The 15,120-nt window shown below is 38.6% G+C and overlaps 1 protein-coding gene across 23 annotated transcripts in view; it reads left to right on the top strand.

The window, feature by feature from the left end:
* The first annotated feature begins 7,058 nt into the window (after positions 1-7,058).
* LOC145524723 (glycerophosphodiester phosphodiesterase domain-containing protein 4-like) overlaps positions 7,059-15,120 on the top strand; it is a 130,675-nt gene continuing 122,613 nt past the window's right edge. For 8 of the 23 annotated variants that reach the window (XM_081537503.1, XM_081537488.1, XM_081537495.1 and 5 more), the window contains exons 1-2: positions 7,059-7,370; positions 11,210-11,406. In XM_081537503.1, the coding sequence (XP_081393629.1) occupies positions 11,224-11,406 (183 nt within the window). In that variant the 5' untranslated portion in view covers positions 7,059-7,370; positions 11,210-11,223. Of the gene's footprint in view, positions 7,371-7,417; positions 7,477-8,948; positions 9,078-9,134; positions 9,387-10,123; positions 10,163-11,209; positions 11,534-15,120 lie in introns of those variants that run through there. The other 15 variants (XM_081537497.1, XM_081537485.1, XM_081537502.1 and 12 more) reach the window with 8 other exon arrangements.

The raw sequence follows: 15,120 nt of genomic DNA, 5'->3' as shown, positions 1-15,120 counted from the left end.
CAGGATCCTCTATGACCCACCTCCTAGAGTAATGGAAATAAAAGCAAAAATAAACAAATGGGACCTAATTAAACTTAAAAGCTTTTGCACAACAAAGGAAACTATAAGCAAGGTGAAAAGGCAGCCTTCAGAATGGGAGAAAATAATAGCAAATGAAGCAACTTTAAAAGAATTAATCTCAAAAACATACAAGCAGCTCATGCAGCTCAATACCAGAAAAATAAACGACCCAATCAAAAAATGGGCCAAAGAACTAAACAGACATTTCTCCAAAGAAGACATACAGATGGCTAACAAACACATGAAAAGATGCTCAACATCACTCATTATCAGAGAAATGCAAATCAAAACCACAATGAAGTACTATCTCATGCTAGTCAGAATGGCTGCTATCAAAAAGTCTAGAAACAATAAATGCTGGAGAGGGTGTGGAGAAAAGGGAACCCTCTTACACTGTTGGTGGGAATGCACATTAGTACAGCCACTATGGATAACAGTGTGGAGATTCCTTCAAAAACTGGGAATAGAACTGCCATATGAACCAGCAATCCCACTGCTGGGCATACACACCGAGGAAACCAGAATTGAAAGAGACACATGTATCCCAGTGTTCATCGCAGGACTGTTTACAATAGCTAGGACATGGAAGCAACCTAGGTGTCCATCGGCAGATGAATGAATAAGAAAGGTGTTGTACGTATACACAATGGAATATTGCTGCTGCTGCTAAGTCGCTTCAGTCATGTCCGACTCTGTGCGACCCCATAGATTGCAGCCCACTAGGTTCCGCCATCCCTGGGATTCTCCAGGCAAGAATACTGGAGTGGGTTGCCATTAAAGAACACATTTGAGTCAGTTCTAATGAGGTGGATGAACCTAGAACCTACTGTATAGAGTGAAGTAAGTCAGAAAGAAAAACACCAATACAGTATATTAATGCATGTATATGGAATATGGAAAGATGGTAACAATGACCCTATATGCAAGACAGCAAAAGAGACAGAGATAGAAAGAACCGAGTTTTGGACTCTGGGAGAAGGAGAGGGTGGGATGATATGAGAGAATAGCATTGAAACATGTTTATTACCATATGTGAAATAAATGAACAGTCCAAGTTAGCTGCATGAAACAGGGCACTTAAAGCCAGTGCACTGGGACAACCCTGAGCGATGGATGGGGAGGGGGGTGGGAGGGGAGTTCAGGATGGGAGGACACACATATACCCGTGGCTGATTTGTGTCAATGTATGGCAAAAACCACCACAATATTGTAAAGTAGTTAGCCTCCAATGAAAATAATTAATTAAAAAGGAAAAACAACAGTCAATCCCAAAGAAAGTCAGACCTGAATATTCATTGGAAAGATTGATGCTGAAGCTGAACTTTCAATACTTTGGCCACCTGATGCAAATTTGAGGAAACACCGGGAGATGGTGAAGGACAGGGAAGCCTGACGTGCTGCAGTCCGAGGGGTCAGAAAGAGTCAAACATGAATAAGCAACTGAATAACAACAACCTGGTTTGTCAGGAGGCTTTATACTTCATACTCTCTTATTGGTACTAAACTGAAGGTTTTATAGAAGAACCAACAACTAGGAGCATCTTAGCCAATAACTGGTTTCTGACCACAGAATCAAAGGTCAATCAACACTTATAAAAACCTGTATCTACTTGATGCTGCTTGAGGCTGCTCTGTTCAAAATCCTGGCTGGGCCTCTTTTTCTTTCTTGCCAAATTGCTAAGAGAGTAAGCCCTAATATTAGTATTTGGTATCTCTTTCAGACTTGCAGTTCAATATTTCTTTATCATGGTATATTAAAAGCAAAGCATTAATTTCAGTGATCTTTCATTTACAAGGAGATTCATTTCTTTTAAATAAGGATATTTCTTAAAACAGGAATATCATATATATTTAGTAGTGATAATGCCCAAACTTTGGGCTTGATACACTGCTGCAGTATGGCTAGAATGTATATCAAGCCCCAGGATGCTGCCAAGAAAGAGAAATCAGAGGCTAGCATTCAGCTGGTGAGGTGACATGTATCCATAGGTCTCAAGTTTATCCCTTTCTTTGTGTCAGTTTTATCATTTTTAAGATTTATATAATCTTTGCTTAAAACAACTCCTGACTCATCCTTCAGTCCAAGCAGTGAGCAATAAAATTGCTCTTATAGTAATTAGAAAAAAAAAAAGTTGAGATAGCTATTGCCTAGACTTTCAAAAGCAGGCAAAGTTAGAAATTTGCTATACTTTTATAATACTTCTTATTATATAAGTGTATATATATTATATAAGAATATTGTATATTCTTATATATAAGAATATGTTATATAACATATGAGCCTCTTATATTTTGCTGTGAAACTTCTGTACACAAAGCCTAGGTGACCATGCATCAGTCTAGGTGTTTAAGTAGCAAATGACTTCGTGTGCATGTGTGTGTGTGTATGTGTGTGTGAGAGAGAGAGAGCAAGAAAATATACATTTTTAAAGTGTTTGAATTAGGCTTTACAGTCTATAGCAAACTACAAATCCTCTTATGTTGTTTTTAGTAGAATTTCCCCTCAGATGGTAGTGTAACAATGATCACTAGGAAAAAAAAAATCACAGGTCAGCTTGCTCCTTATGGAAACTTTTGGACTAAAAGCTTATATTCTGCAGAAGGAAAGGAGAGTTTTGAAGAAATGACTAGCAAACTTTCAGTTTGTAGTTATGAAGGAGTCTTAAAATATACTAATTCTTCCAACACAATCTTCTTGAGTTCATCATACTTTTGTCTGGATCAGAAGGGGTCCACCAAACTTAAAATAATATTCATTACAAAAGAACAATTTAATTAGATTTATAATGAATTTACAAAATTGAGTTAGTTCTGTTGGGACAATAAAGCTGGGAAAATAACATTTCCCAGGTATCAGTGGGAATCTGTGGTTTCTTATGTAAAACACATCATGTCCCCAAGTCAGCTTTCATGACTGATTTTTAACAGTTAAGTTAAAAGTTAAAGCCTCCCACAGAGATTAACTGAATACTATGGTTCTTTGAATTAAGAATGTGATAATTAGACTTATTTGATAAGCTCTTTGGTATCCTTTTCTACATTCTGTTTTGCCTGCTTTAGTTTTGTTTTACTTGCCTCTGCTTTAAAACCAAGAGTGACAGGATCAGGTCTGTATTTGCCCTAACAGGGGACCTATGCCTCATTCTCTGTTGATAAGAAAAGAGGAAAAGATGTCTAAAGAAGAAATCAGAATGAAGTTCCAGACAATCTTCATATCACAAAAGATTGCTTAATCCCTTGATTGCTACCTAATCTCAGTGGGTGCAACCATTTCAAGGGACACACAGGACAAGAGGAGCAAGTATTTAACCAAGTTTGCTGGTGAGGAATAGGTGGTGATGATCAAAGAAGACTTCCTAAACTGAGTCTTACACTAACAAGAGGTGTTAGCCAGGTGAAAGTTGAGGATGGGAAGTGGGTCAGCCTGGCAGTAGGGACATCATGAATAAACATACATAGTGGTCTAGGGGAGCAGTACAAGGGATTTGCTTTTGCTGGGGTTTCAGTATGAGTGGGAATGAAGGAGAGTGAGGAGGAAGATGAAGCTGGAAAGGTAGGATCCAATTTAAGGAGCTTAGGAAAGAATTTTAACCATGTTCCGGTTTTCATTTTATTTTTTTCTTTAATAATTATATTTATTTATCTTTAATTGATTGATGATTGATTTACAATATTGGTTTGATTTCTGTTATACATCAACAAGAATTAATCATAGGTGTACATATGTCCGCTCCCTCTTGAAACTCCCTCGCACCTCCCACCCTTTCTCATTCCTCTAGGTTATTACAGAGCCCCAGTTTGAGTTCACTGAATCATACAGAAAATTTCCATTGGCTATCTATTTTACATATGTTCGTGTATATGCTTCCATGCTACTCTCTCCATTCTCATCCTCTCCTTCCTATCCCCTGCCCTTGTCCATAAGTCTGTTCTCTATGTCTGCATCTTCATTGCTGCCCTGTGAATAGGTTCATCAGTATCACCTTTCTAGATCCCATATATATATGCATTAGTAAATGATATTTGTTTTTCTCTTTCTGACTTACTTCACTTTTTATATTAGGCTTTAGGTCATCCACCTCATTAGGACTGACTCAAATGTGTTCCTTTTTATGGTTGAGTACTATTCTATTGCATATATGTACCACAGCTTCTTTATCCATTCATCTATCGATGGATGGCTAGGTTGCTTCCACATCCAAGATATTGTAAACAGTGCTGCAATGAACATCAGGGTACACGTGTCTTTTTCAGTTTTGATTTTCTTGGGGTAAATGCTTAGAAGTGGTATTGCTGAGTCTTATGGTGGTTTTATTCCTAATTTTGTAAGGAATCTCCATACTGTCTTCCATAGTGACTGTATCAATTTACATTCCCATCAGCAGTGCAAGAGGGTTGCCTTTTTCCACATCCTCTCCAGCACTTGTTATCTGTGGATTTTTGGATGCTGATCATTCTGACTGGTGTGAGGTGATATCTCATTGTAGTTTTGATTTGCATTTCTCTAATAATAAGTGACGTTGAGCATTTCTTCATGTGTTTGTTAGCCATCTGTATGTCTTCTTTGGAGAAATGCCTGTTTAGTTCTTTTGCCTGCTTTTGGATTGGATTGTTCATTTTTCTGTTGTTGAGTTGTATGAGCTGCTTGTATGTTTGGGAAATTAAAAAGTGAAAGTGAAGTCGCTCAGTCGTGTCTGACTCTTTGCGACCCGTGGACTGTAGCCTACCAGGATCCTCTGTCCATGGGATTCTCCAGGCCAGAATACTGGAGTGGGTTTCTATTTCCTTCTCCTTTGTCAGTTGTTTCATTTGCTATTATTTTCTTTCATTCTGAAGGTTGTCTTTTCACCTTATTTATAGTTTCCTTTGCTGTGCAAAAGCAAAGTGATCACTTTTTAATGGAATATCTATAAGCTTTCATTTGTTCATCATACAAGGTATTTATCATATTTGATCATTATTTCTGACATCCACTCTACTAGATGAGACATCTACTCATTCAGAGGGTGACCATATGTCATTCATCCTTCTATGCCTATGTTATCCTGTTAATATGTATTGATCTTAATCAACTAGGCATCATTATAAAAGTTATAGATGTTACAACTAAATTTATCAGAATATCAAGTGCTGTGCTATGTCCTTTGAGAGTTAAGGCCATGATATTCTCATTCATACCATATGTATTTATTTATACATTTACATTTGGCATTGAAATACACTTAATTATTTAATATCTTAATTTCAGGGACTAATATTATGCTTTATAAGGTTAATTAAAAATATAGTAAAATTGTATCATTCTAAACTTTGAGCATGTATTTTGTAAAAATAATTGTTGAAAACAAATGTCAAATAACTGTCCAGTTTTATTTGTAATATATAGAAAAGTCATTTTATTTTCTTTTTTCTTTGATACTTATGTTATCATTAAGCTTTTCACACTTTTCCTTTTATTTGTATACATTTTAATTTTCTTTAGAGTAGTAATTGACTGCAATGAAACTTCTAAAAAATTTAAGGTCATTTTTCTAAAGATATATAGTTAATATTTTCATTCTCTCAAGCTTGATTTTATGCTGTGATCTGAAAAAAAGAAAAAATATTCTATTTTTGCTGAGGTTCTTTTCTGTCTTTTTCTGTAGTTTCTATAGGGACTGCGATTGGACAAGGAAATTTATGTTGGCTAACAGCTTTTGGTTCTCACTAGAGGGTGCCAGATGTCAAATTAACTGACCAGCCAACAGGAACACAGTTGCTGAATGTAGTCAGCATAAGGCCTCCTCTTTGTACAATCTGGGTAATGCTTCACACAGCATGCCAATTAGAACACCACACACTAAAACACATTAAGGCAATTAGTGCCTAACTCCTATAGATCACTCACTACCTGATCTTTGAAAGGCAGATTTTTGGGAAGGTAAACTGGAAGTAGTGAGATTCTTTGGGAGTCAGCTGTAGTAACTGTAACTACCTTAAAGGCTTACTATAGCAATACTAAACAGTTGGTACCCAGGGAGGTGATTACAGGCCTGCTGCTGCTGCTGCTGCTAAGTCACTTCAGTCGTGTCCGACTCGGTGCGAGCCCATAGACGGCAGCCCACCAGGCTCCCCCGTCCCTGGGATTCTCCAGGCAAGAACACTGGAGTGGGTTGCCATTTCCTTCTCCAATGCATGAAAGTGAAAAGTGAAAGTGAAGTCGCTCAGCTGTGTCCGACTCTTAGCAACCGCATTGACTGTAGCGTACCAGGCTCCTCCGTCCATGGGATTTTCCAGGCAAGAGTACTGGAGTGGGTTGCCATTCCCTTCTTCGGATTATAGGCCCAGTAGGCATTGAAATCAACACGGAATGACTAGGAGATATGGACAGAAATGAATAGGAAGTATAACAAGCAGAACTTGGTCCCTATTAGGAGGGAGGGGGGTTTGCAGAGGAAAAGAAGGAGTTAAGAATGAGGCATAGGTTTCAGATCTTGTTATTTGGCAATCTGGAAGCGCTCGCAGGTGATGGAGCGGATTAGAAAGGAAAGATAATTCAGGTGAGAGTTTACTGAATTTGACGTGTCTACCCCAGGACATACAGATGAAGATGACCATCAGGCAGATGGGTACAAGAATTTAGAGCTCAGAAATAAAGTCAGAGCTAGAGAAATAGCTGCGTGAATCAAAGATTACACAAAGAAACAATACTACATAGGTCTATTTTTGAAGCAGCTTAGGGGAAAAAAGGGCAAGAAAAAATACCTAAAAAGTGAAACTATGAATAACTGGGCTAGAATATAAATGCCTGAACTAAGTGATTAACAGGAACTAAGTTTATGTTATTTTTAGAAGAACGAAAATAATATTTTTAGAAGAACCAAAAATAAAACAAACAGGGCATACCTTAAAAAACATTTAAAGCCTGGTGGTCTGAGCTAAGGTTTGCGGTTGGCTTTAAATTCGGTCTTAGCGTCAGACTAGGCACCCGAGGCCACGCCTCTGGCCACGCCCACCACGCTCCAGCCCTGGGCGTCTCATTTTGCCTGGCCTCCATCTTGAGAGATGTCGGCCCCTCCAGCTTGAATTCCAGATTTAGGTTTCCCGTGGTGAAGTCATCAGAAGTACTTCCCCCTTAAGCATCTCCAGAAAGAGAAAGCTACATTAATTCTCTCAAGTTGGCAGGCATACCTGAGGCACTCTATCCTGTCAGCTCATCCTCACCACGTCCTCCAATAAAGCTGGAGCTGCCATTATCCCCTCTGCTCTACAGAGGATGCTGAGGACCTGAGCCAGTCCCTAATCCCCATTTGAGACGGGGGTTGGGGGAGGTGAGGAGTGGGGGAGTGAGGGAGGGTGAGTAGGGGGGATGGATGGAGGGGCCCACCAAGCTCCACTACATGCCTGGTGGCTCGGCTTATCTGGAAGTCACTGCAGGTGTGAAGGGCATGCTCGTTGGTGTCTCTTCTCGAGGATCACTGCGCATCGCTTCCTTTTCGACGTCTTATAGTAGTTATATATGTTCTTTTTTTCCAGTTTTCTAGTTTTTATGGGGTGAGGGTGAGTTTTTCTGGTATCTCAATCCTTTTTGCCTCAGGCAACTAGGTGAAGAGTGGTGTCATTTACTGAAATGGGACAGACTTCAGGAGGAATAGGTTTTAGAGGGAAAGTCAAGGATTCAGTGTTGGACATGTTAATTTTGAAATGCTTGTAAGAAATTTAAATGGAGATTTAAGTAGGCTGTTGAATACATGGGTTTGGAAATCAGAGAAGGAGCTGCAAGGGAAACAATATTTATTGATCTTTCCCTAAATATTATTGATTTTCATATGAACTTGGCTACTCTGGCTGATATACACAAAGTTAGAGATCTATTGAAGCTGAAACTCCTATACTTTGGCCACCTCATGCGAAGAGTTGACTCATTGGAAAAGACCCTAATGCTGGGTAGGATTGGGGGCAGGAGGAGAAGGGGACAACAGAGGATGAGATGGTTGGATGGCATCACTGACTCGATGGACATGGGTTTGGGTAGACTCCGGGAGTTGGTGATGGACAGAGAGACCTGGCGTGCTGCAATTCATGGGGTCGCAAAGAGTCGGACACGACTGAGCGACTGAACTGAACTGAGAGATCTGTACATATGGAAAATGGTTATGGTAATGATTCTGCTTTAAATGTTGCCTTTTATTCAGTATTCAAGCAGCTTACCTTCCTCCCAGACACAGAACTTTTGTTCACAACATCTTTCTTGGACACCATAGTCACACCAAGTTCATGTAAGTTCATCAACCAGTTCAGACCTTTTTCTCAGTTCAGTTGTGGTCATTTTCCTTTGACCCATGGGTTTTTATAAATATGGTGTTTAATTCCCAAGTGTGGGATTTTCTAGTTCTCTTTTTCTTACTGATTTCCAGCTTAATTGTTTCATGATAAATGTTCCATTTTCACTTGAACATAAAACTCTGCAGTCATTGAGTACAGTGTTTTATAAATGTTAGTTAAAACTAGTTTATTAATTAAGTTGTTAACATCTTCTATATCCTTACAGACATTTTTTATCTGCTTATTATATCATTTATTGAGAGAAGTGTGCTAAATTTCCTACTGTGGTTGTGGATTTGTCTATTTCTCCTTCAGAGGCTATGTAATTAGGTGCCCACAAATGTTTAAAAATATTTCTTCATCATTATACATGTCCCTCTTTGTCTCTGCTAATGCTTTTGCCTCAAAGGTTTTTGATTTAATGATAATATAGTGAGGTAGATTATATCATTTGACTTCAGTTTTCATCCTTCTTTTAGTTATACACTTGTGTTCACACCCTTTGCCATGCAATTATATCATTTGACTTCAGTTTTCATCCTTCTTTTAGTTACACACTTGTGTTCACACCCTTTGCCATGCAGCTTTACAGTGCCCTCTACCATGAACTGACTTTGACTTCAAGACATCCCTTGACACAGAAGCTTGAAATGGGCTTGTACATTGAGACTTGCTCTCTTGGATGACTTCCATCACCATGGAAACATACTCAGGTCAGCCTGGTTGAGAGACACATGGAGGAGAGTTGTCTTGTCATAATAGCTGAGGCCAGTCTAGATCATCAGAATGGATAGCAGATCAGGTCAGATGTGTGAGTAGTAGAAGCTTTTTGTTATATGTGATTGAAGTTTTGTCCATGCTTGCTCCATGGCATTATCTTGGTAGTTCAATACTGATATATATACAAGATGTATCTTTTTCTTTTTTCCTGTTTTTGTGCTACACGGTACAGCTTGTGGAATCTTAGTTCCCTGACCAGAGTTTGAACCTAGGCCATTGGCAATGAGCGCACAGAGTCCTAAGTACTGGACTGTCTTTTTCCACGTTTTTTTTTTTTTTCTAAATCTATCTTAACAAACCAAACTCTTGTACGGAGCTTGTTGTTGTTTGTTCTCTTAATCCAGTTAGTCACTTTTGTTGTTTTTTAAAATGGAGCATTTAGTTCATTTGCATTGAAAGGAATTACTGCTGTATTTTGGAGAAGGAAATGGCAAGCCACTCTAGTATTCTTGCCTGGAGAATTCCATGGGCAGAAGAGCCTGGCGGGCTACAGTTCATGGGGTCATAAAGAGTCAGATATGACTGCGTGACTAACACACACTGATGTATTTAGGCTTATATCTGGCATTTACTATTTGCTTCCTATTTGTTCTGTTCTGTGTATCTTTTTTCCTTGCTTTCTCTTGGATTGAGTAATATTTAAATTTCATTTCATCTCCTTTGTTGACTTATTATATATGTACACCTTTTACCAGAGATCACTTTGAAGTTTATAGCATACTTTTTTTCACATATTAGAATCTACTTTCAAGTAATACTGCACCACTTTACATATAGTATGAGAACTGTACAGCAATGTAGTTTCATTTTCTGCTTCTAGCCTTGGAACCAGTCATACATTTTACTTTTATAGTTGTTATAAGCTACAATAGTCATTGTATTTTTTTTTTTTGCTTCAAACAGTTTATTAAATTTTGAAGTAATTTTTAAAATAAGAAAAACAGTGTTTTGTATCCATTGATATATTTAATATTTTCAGTGTACTTCATTCCTTTATGTTGATGTGGATTCCCACCAGGTACCTTTTCCCTTCCTACTCAATGCCTTTCTTTAAAATTTCTCATAGTATAAATCACTTATTGATTAATTCTTATTGTTACAAATATCTGAAAAGGTCTTTATTTCACATTCAACTTTTATGTTTTTGCTGAGTTCTGAATTCTAGGTTAACTTGTTTCGTTTTTTAAGTTCTTTACAGATATTGCTCCTCTGTCTTCTGGCTTGTGTTGTTTTCAATGAGAAATCATTGTTGTTGAAAGAATGTTAAGATGACATTCTTACCTTTTTTCCTCTACATGTAATATGTCTTCTTTGCTAGATAGTTTTGAGATTTTTGTCTTTATCAGTGGTTTTTTTTTTTATACTTTTTTTTTAATAAATTTATTTATTTTAGTTGGGGGCTAATTACTTTACAATATTGCAATAGTTTTTGCCATACATTGACATGAATCAGCCATGGGTTTACATGTGTTCCCCTTCCTGGACCCCCCACCCACCTCCCTCCCCATCCCATCCCTCTGGGTCATCCCATTGCCCCGGCCCTGAGACTTTGTCTCATGCATCGAACATGGAATGGTGTTCTGTTTCACATATGATAATATACATATTATCAGTGTTTTAAAGCATCTGGATTATGAAGGGCAGGCAGCTGTGTGTCTGAGTCACTTATTAGTCAAGAATTGTGTTTTTTATGTAACTCCCTCATGTTGCCTAAGTTTTCAGGTTATTTCAAGAGCATAATAAAGTTTAAAAAAATTTTTACTTTCCATATTACCGAATTTGATGCCTTCAGGGACTATTTGTTGGCTAGGGCAGAGAATATGGTCCTGTTTTTAGAGCTGGGAAAACTAAACTTTGAATGGTGCAACAACTGCAGGAAACACTTAACTAGATAGTGGGAGAGATAGGATGAAGCTCGCATCTTCTACACCAAATCCAGTGCATTATCCTAGATTATAAAGTTTTTTTTAAATCCATCTATTTTGATGGAACTTTCTGTAGAATGGTAGGGTAGGAAACATCTGAAGAAACTACTAGATCCTGATTGTTTTATTTGTCATTACAGCAAAAAGGTGAACCATGCCTAGGAAGGCCAACAAGATTGAACCTCTGAGGCAGACAAGAAAACAAAAAAAGGATACTCCATGGATTTTATACATCTTCAACCACAAATGCTTTGTTACTACCATTATTGGCTGCTACAGCTGCCACTGGAAAATCAAACAGGAGAAAAAATTTAAACACGGACACTGCTACTCTTTGGTACAGAGAGATGGGAAGAAGCTGGACCTCATTTTCTTAATTTGGGGAACGTGGGCTGGTTCCTACCCTCATACAGGTTCACTAAAGTCTTCAGGACTGGGCAGGGGCTCTAGCTCTTCTGTGAAAGGTCTGCCACAATTCTGGGGCCACAGTTAATTTTACTGAAACGTGCTTGTTTTCTTTCACTTTTATTATTAATTTCTCTCTTGTCATTCTGTTATTCACTTATTCATCTTTTCTTTTATTAATAAGTGAACCTGGAAGAAGAAGTGAGATCTAGGTCAATCAGGTGTTCTTGACTGTAGAGTATAGGAATAGTTGAATTTTTAAATCTCTCTTCAGTGTGAGTTTCCCAAAGGAGCTGTGCTTATGATAAACAAAAACAAAAACCAGCAGGTAGGAAATAAGGTGCTCCTTTATTATTGGTCAGGCAAGTATTTTTCTCTGATGAAGGATCGCTGGTAAGGCTGAGTGGTAGCATGTGGTCTATCCTCATCGAGCATCTCTTTCTTTCTTTAAGTCATATGTTGGCTCTCTGTGGTGGGTGGGCACTGTGATGTAAGAGATGAAATGATGAGCACACTGAAGTGAGAAAAGGACGGCCGTATTATGTATCTTCACTTAATTATAAACTGTCTAGCTGGGTCCGGGATTCTGACCAGTTGGATTGTCTGACATGGGGAGCGCAAGGAAAGCAGTGGGAATGGGAGGCTTCCCATTAGGCATGAGTGTCCTTCAGTCCATGTATCTCCCCCCCGCCCCAGATATTTGGTTTCTATACCAGTGACTGAAGACAGTACAACTTCTTCAGGCATTGTACCTACTCTCAAGGAATTCACAGTCTACTGGAGGAAAAGACAAGTATAGATTTAATCTCAATATACTGAGAGAAATGGTATAATTGTGTGTGTGTATTCATATACATGCACGTCTGTGTCCATGTTACAAGGGAAGGAGCCAAAAAGAACTTTGTTTAGAATGTGAAATGTGATTAAGAATTGGATAGATAAAGAATAGAGGGTGGCAAAAGAAATGGTATTGGAGGAGGAGTCAAAAGGCTTGGTCTGAGGTTTATTTTAGGTGGAGCAGAAGATATGAATGGAGAAGTGATGGGAAGTGAATGTAGAGAGGGAGTTGATGGGTGTAGTGTGGTTTTAAGAATTTTACTTCTTCTATGTAGGGAATTGAGAGTCCCTAAAGATTTTAAGCTATTACTGTTGTCTGAGCTATGTTTTGGAATGATTATTGGATCATGTGGAAGATGCATTAGACAGTACGAGAGTAATGCAGAAAGGTGTCTTTGCCTTCAAAGAGAAAAGCAACAGTAGTAATCAAGGTTAGAGATGTTGGTGTCCTGGATTAGTGAAGTGATGGTAAAAATGGAGAAGAGCAAATTGATGTAACAAATATTTATTACTTAGGAATGATGAAGTAAGTTACAAGAGAGCTACAAAGGACATTGAGTGAAACAAAAAGGTAGACTTCCTAGGAAAGGTGGTATTGGAGGCAGTGTGTTATAATGGAAAAGTCCCTGGACTGGTGCCTGGGAATATGTTTTGGTGCTTGTTCCAATTCTGCTTTAGAGCTGGTTATATGCTAGGACGTGGCTTCCCTGGTGGCTCAAAGGTTAAAGTGTCTGCCTGCAATGCAGGAGACCCAGGTTCGATCTCTGGGTTGGGAAAATCCCCTGGAGAAGGAAATGGCAACCCACTCCAGTATTCTTGCCTGGAGAATCCTATGGAGAGAGGAGCCTGGTAGGCTACAGTCCACGGGGTCTCAAAGAGTCGGACACGACTGAGTGACTTCACTTTCACTTTGACATATGCTATTTCTGAGCCTCTCTACAGCTAGAGAGTTAAACTATACAATTTTCAAAGTTCCTGGGCAATTCTCAAGGCCCTGTTTATGCTCAGGGGAAGTCTAGCATATAGCAAAAGAACAAATTCCTTGTGTTCTGGGGAAAGACTGGCTGGATTCAATTTATGACTTCATCATTGACTATCTGCAAACTAGAACTTAACCACTGTGGGACCTTGGCCAGTTACCTAACATTCCAGTGAATGATTCCTCATTTGAATGATGGAGATGGTAGCAGCAGTGCCCACCAATGGAGTTTGTTGTGAGGAAAGAAGAGATAAAATGTGTAAATACTTAGAACTGGGCTTGGCATACAGTTAGCACTAAATAAATGTTAGCTGTCATTTTACTGTTCTTGGAGTCACTGATTTGTGAAGTCATCTTCCACTTACAGGAATGATGGTAGAGGGGATTTTGGGTGGAGGAAATGCAGTAGTCAGAAGTCCAGAGATAGAGAAGCACAGTGGTGTGTTTAGGGAAAAACAAATTTCCAGTATTGAATTTATGAGCAAGTAAGGTGATAAATGCTAAATGATCAGGTTGGAAAGGGATATTTTAATCTAATTATGTAGCATCTTTATGTTAGCCTAAAATATTTGAACTTTGTCCTGTAAACAGTGGGGAGCCTTTGAATTTTTGAGCAAGAGTGGCAACAGTGAGAATCAAAATAAGGAGATGTGTTTATTCAGCAAGAACAAGTTTATTGAATGTGTGTAAGTGAGTAAGATCACTAACGCCTCTGGCCTTCCTATGCCTCACATTCTAGTGGGATGAGTTAGGTAATAAACAGTAATGAAGAAAGATGGTTTCAGACAGTGATAAGAGCTTTGAAGATAATACATAGGAAAATGGGTTAGGTGGATGGGAACCTGGTTAGAGAAGACTGCTTTGAAGCAATGTCACGTGAGCAATCTCTTAAATATAAAGGTGGAGCCAGCCATGTATACATCTGGGGGCAAAAATACTCCAGGAATAGAAACCAGGAACTGTGAAACTCTTGAGGTGGGAACAGATTTTGTCATATTCTAGAAACAGAAAGCCAGCATGGCTGGAGTTCAGAAATGGAGTCAATGTGTAGAGTGGGATGAGATCAGGGATGGACAAGTCTTGATCATGTGCACCTTTGGGTCATGGCAAGGAGTTGGGATGATATTTTCATATAGTGGGAAGATCTGGGAGGCTTGTAAGCAGGGGAGTAACTTTATCTAATACATGTTTATCAGAGTCCACACATGTTTTATGTAGAGTGAGTATAACCTGAGTCAAAACCTGTTGACAGTCAAAACCTGTCTCTTCAGCTTCCTACACTGCAGAAATTGTGGTTTAGTGCCTTGATACCTATAATGTCTCTCATCAGAATGGGTCTGTCAGTACTCTATGTTTTCTACTTTATTTCTCAATTCTTACTTCACAGTAACCCCATATTTTGCACAAGGCAGGGATTATTAAATCCATATTTTGCAGAATACAAGCAGTGTGAAAGACACAGAGAAACAGAATTTTTCATCCATGTGATATAGAAATGTTAGGATTATAACTCAGGTTTCAAATTAAACCTAATGTTCCCAGGAGGGGTTTGACAACCTCTGATTTGGTTGATTTGTGATATAACTTTCAGTGCAGGGAGTTACCTTCAAGGCTCAAGTTTGTACACCTTCTCCATAAAGATATCCTCCATCTTGGCTTTGGGCTCACAGATCTGGGCAATGCATCTGATACTTCTTGGCTGCGTGACCTTGAGTGAATTACTTTTACTTCTCTGAGACGTAGTTCTCTCTTCTGCAACATGAGGTTACCAATACCTTATATAACTGTATTGAGAAATGAAGAAAATGAAAGTAGCTTGTGAAATCCCTG

This window comes from Giraffa tippelskirchi, chromosome 10 (assembly GCF_054371585.1).
Source record: "Giraffa tippelskirchi isolate mGirTip1 chromosome 10, T2T-mGirTip1v1.2.pri, whole genome shotgun sequence".
NCBI classification, from domain to species: Eukaryota; Metazoa; Chordata; class Mammalia; order Artiodactyla; family Giraffidae; genus Giraffa; species Giraffa tippelskirchi.
This window is presented reverse-complemented; position numbering and strand designations above follow the sequence as displayed.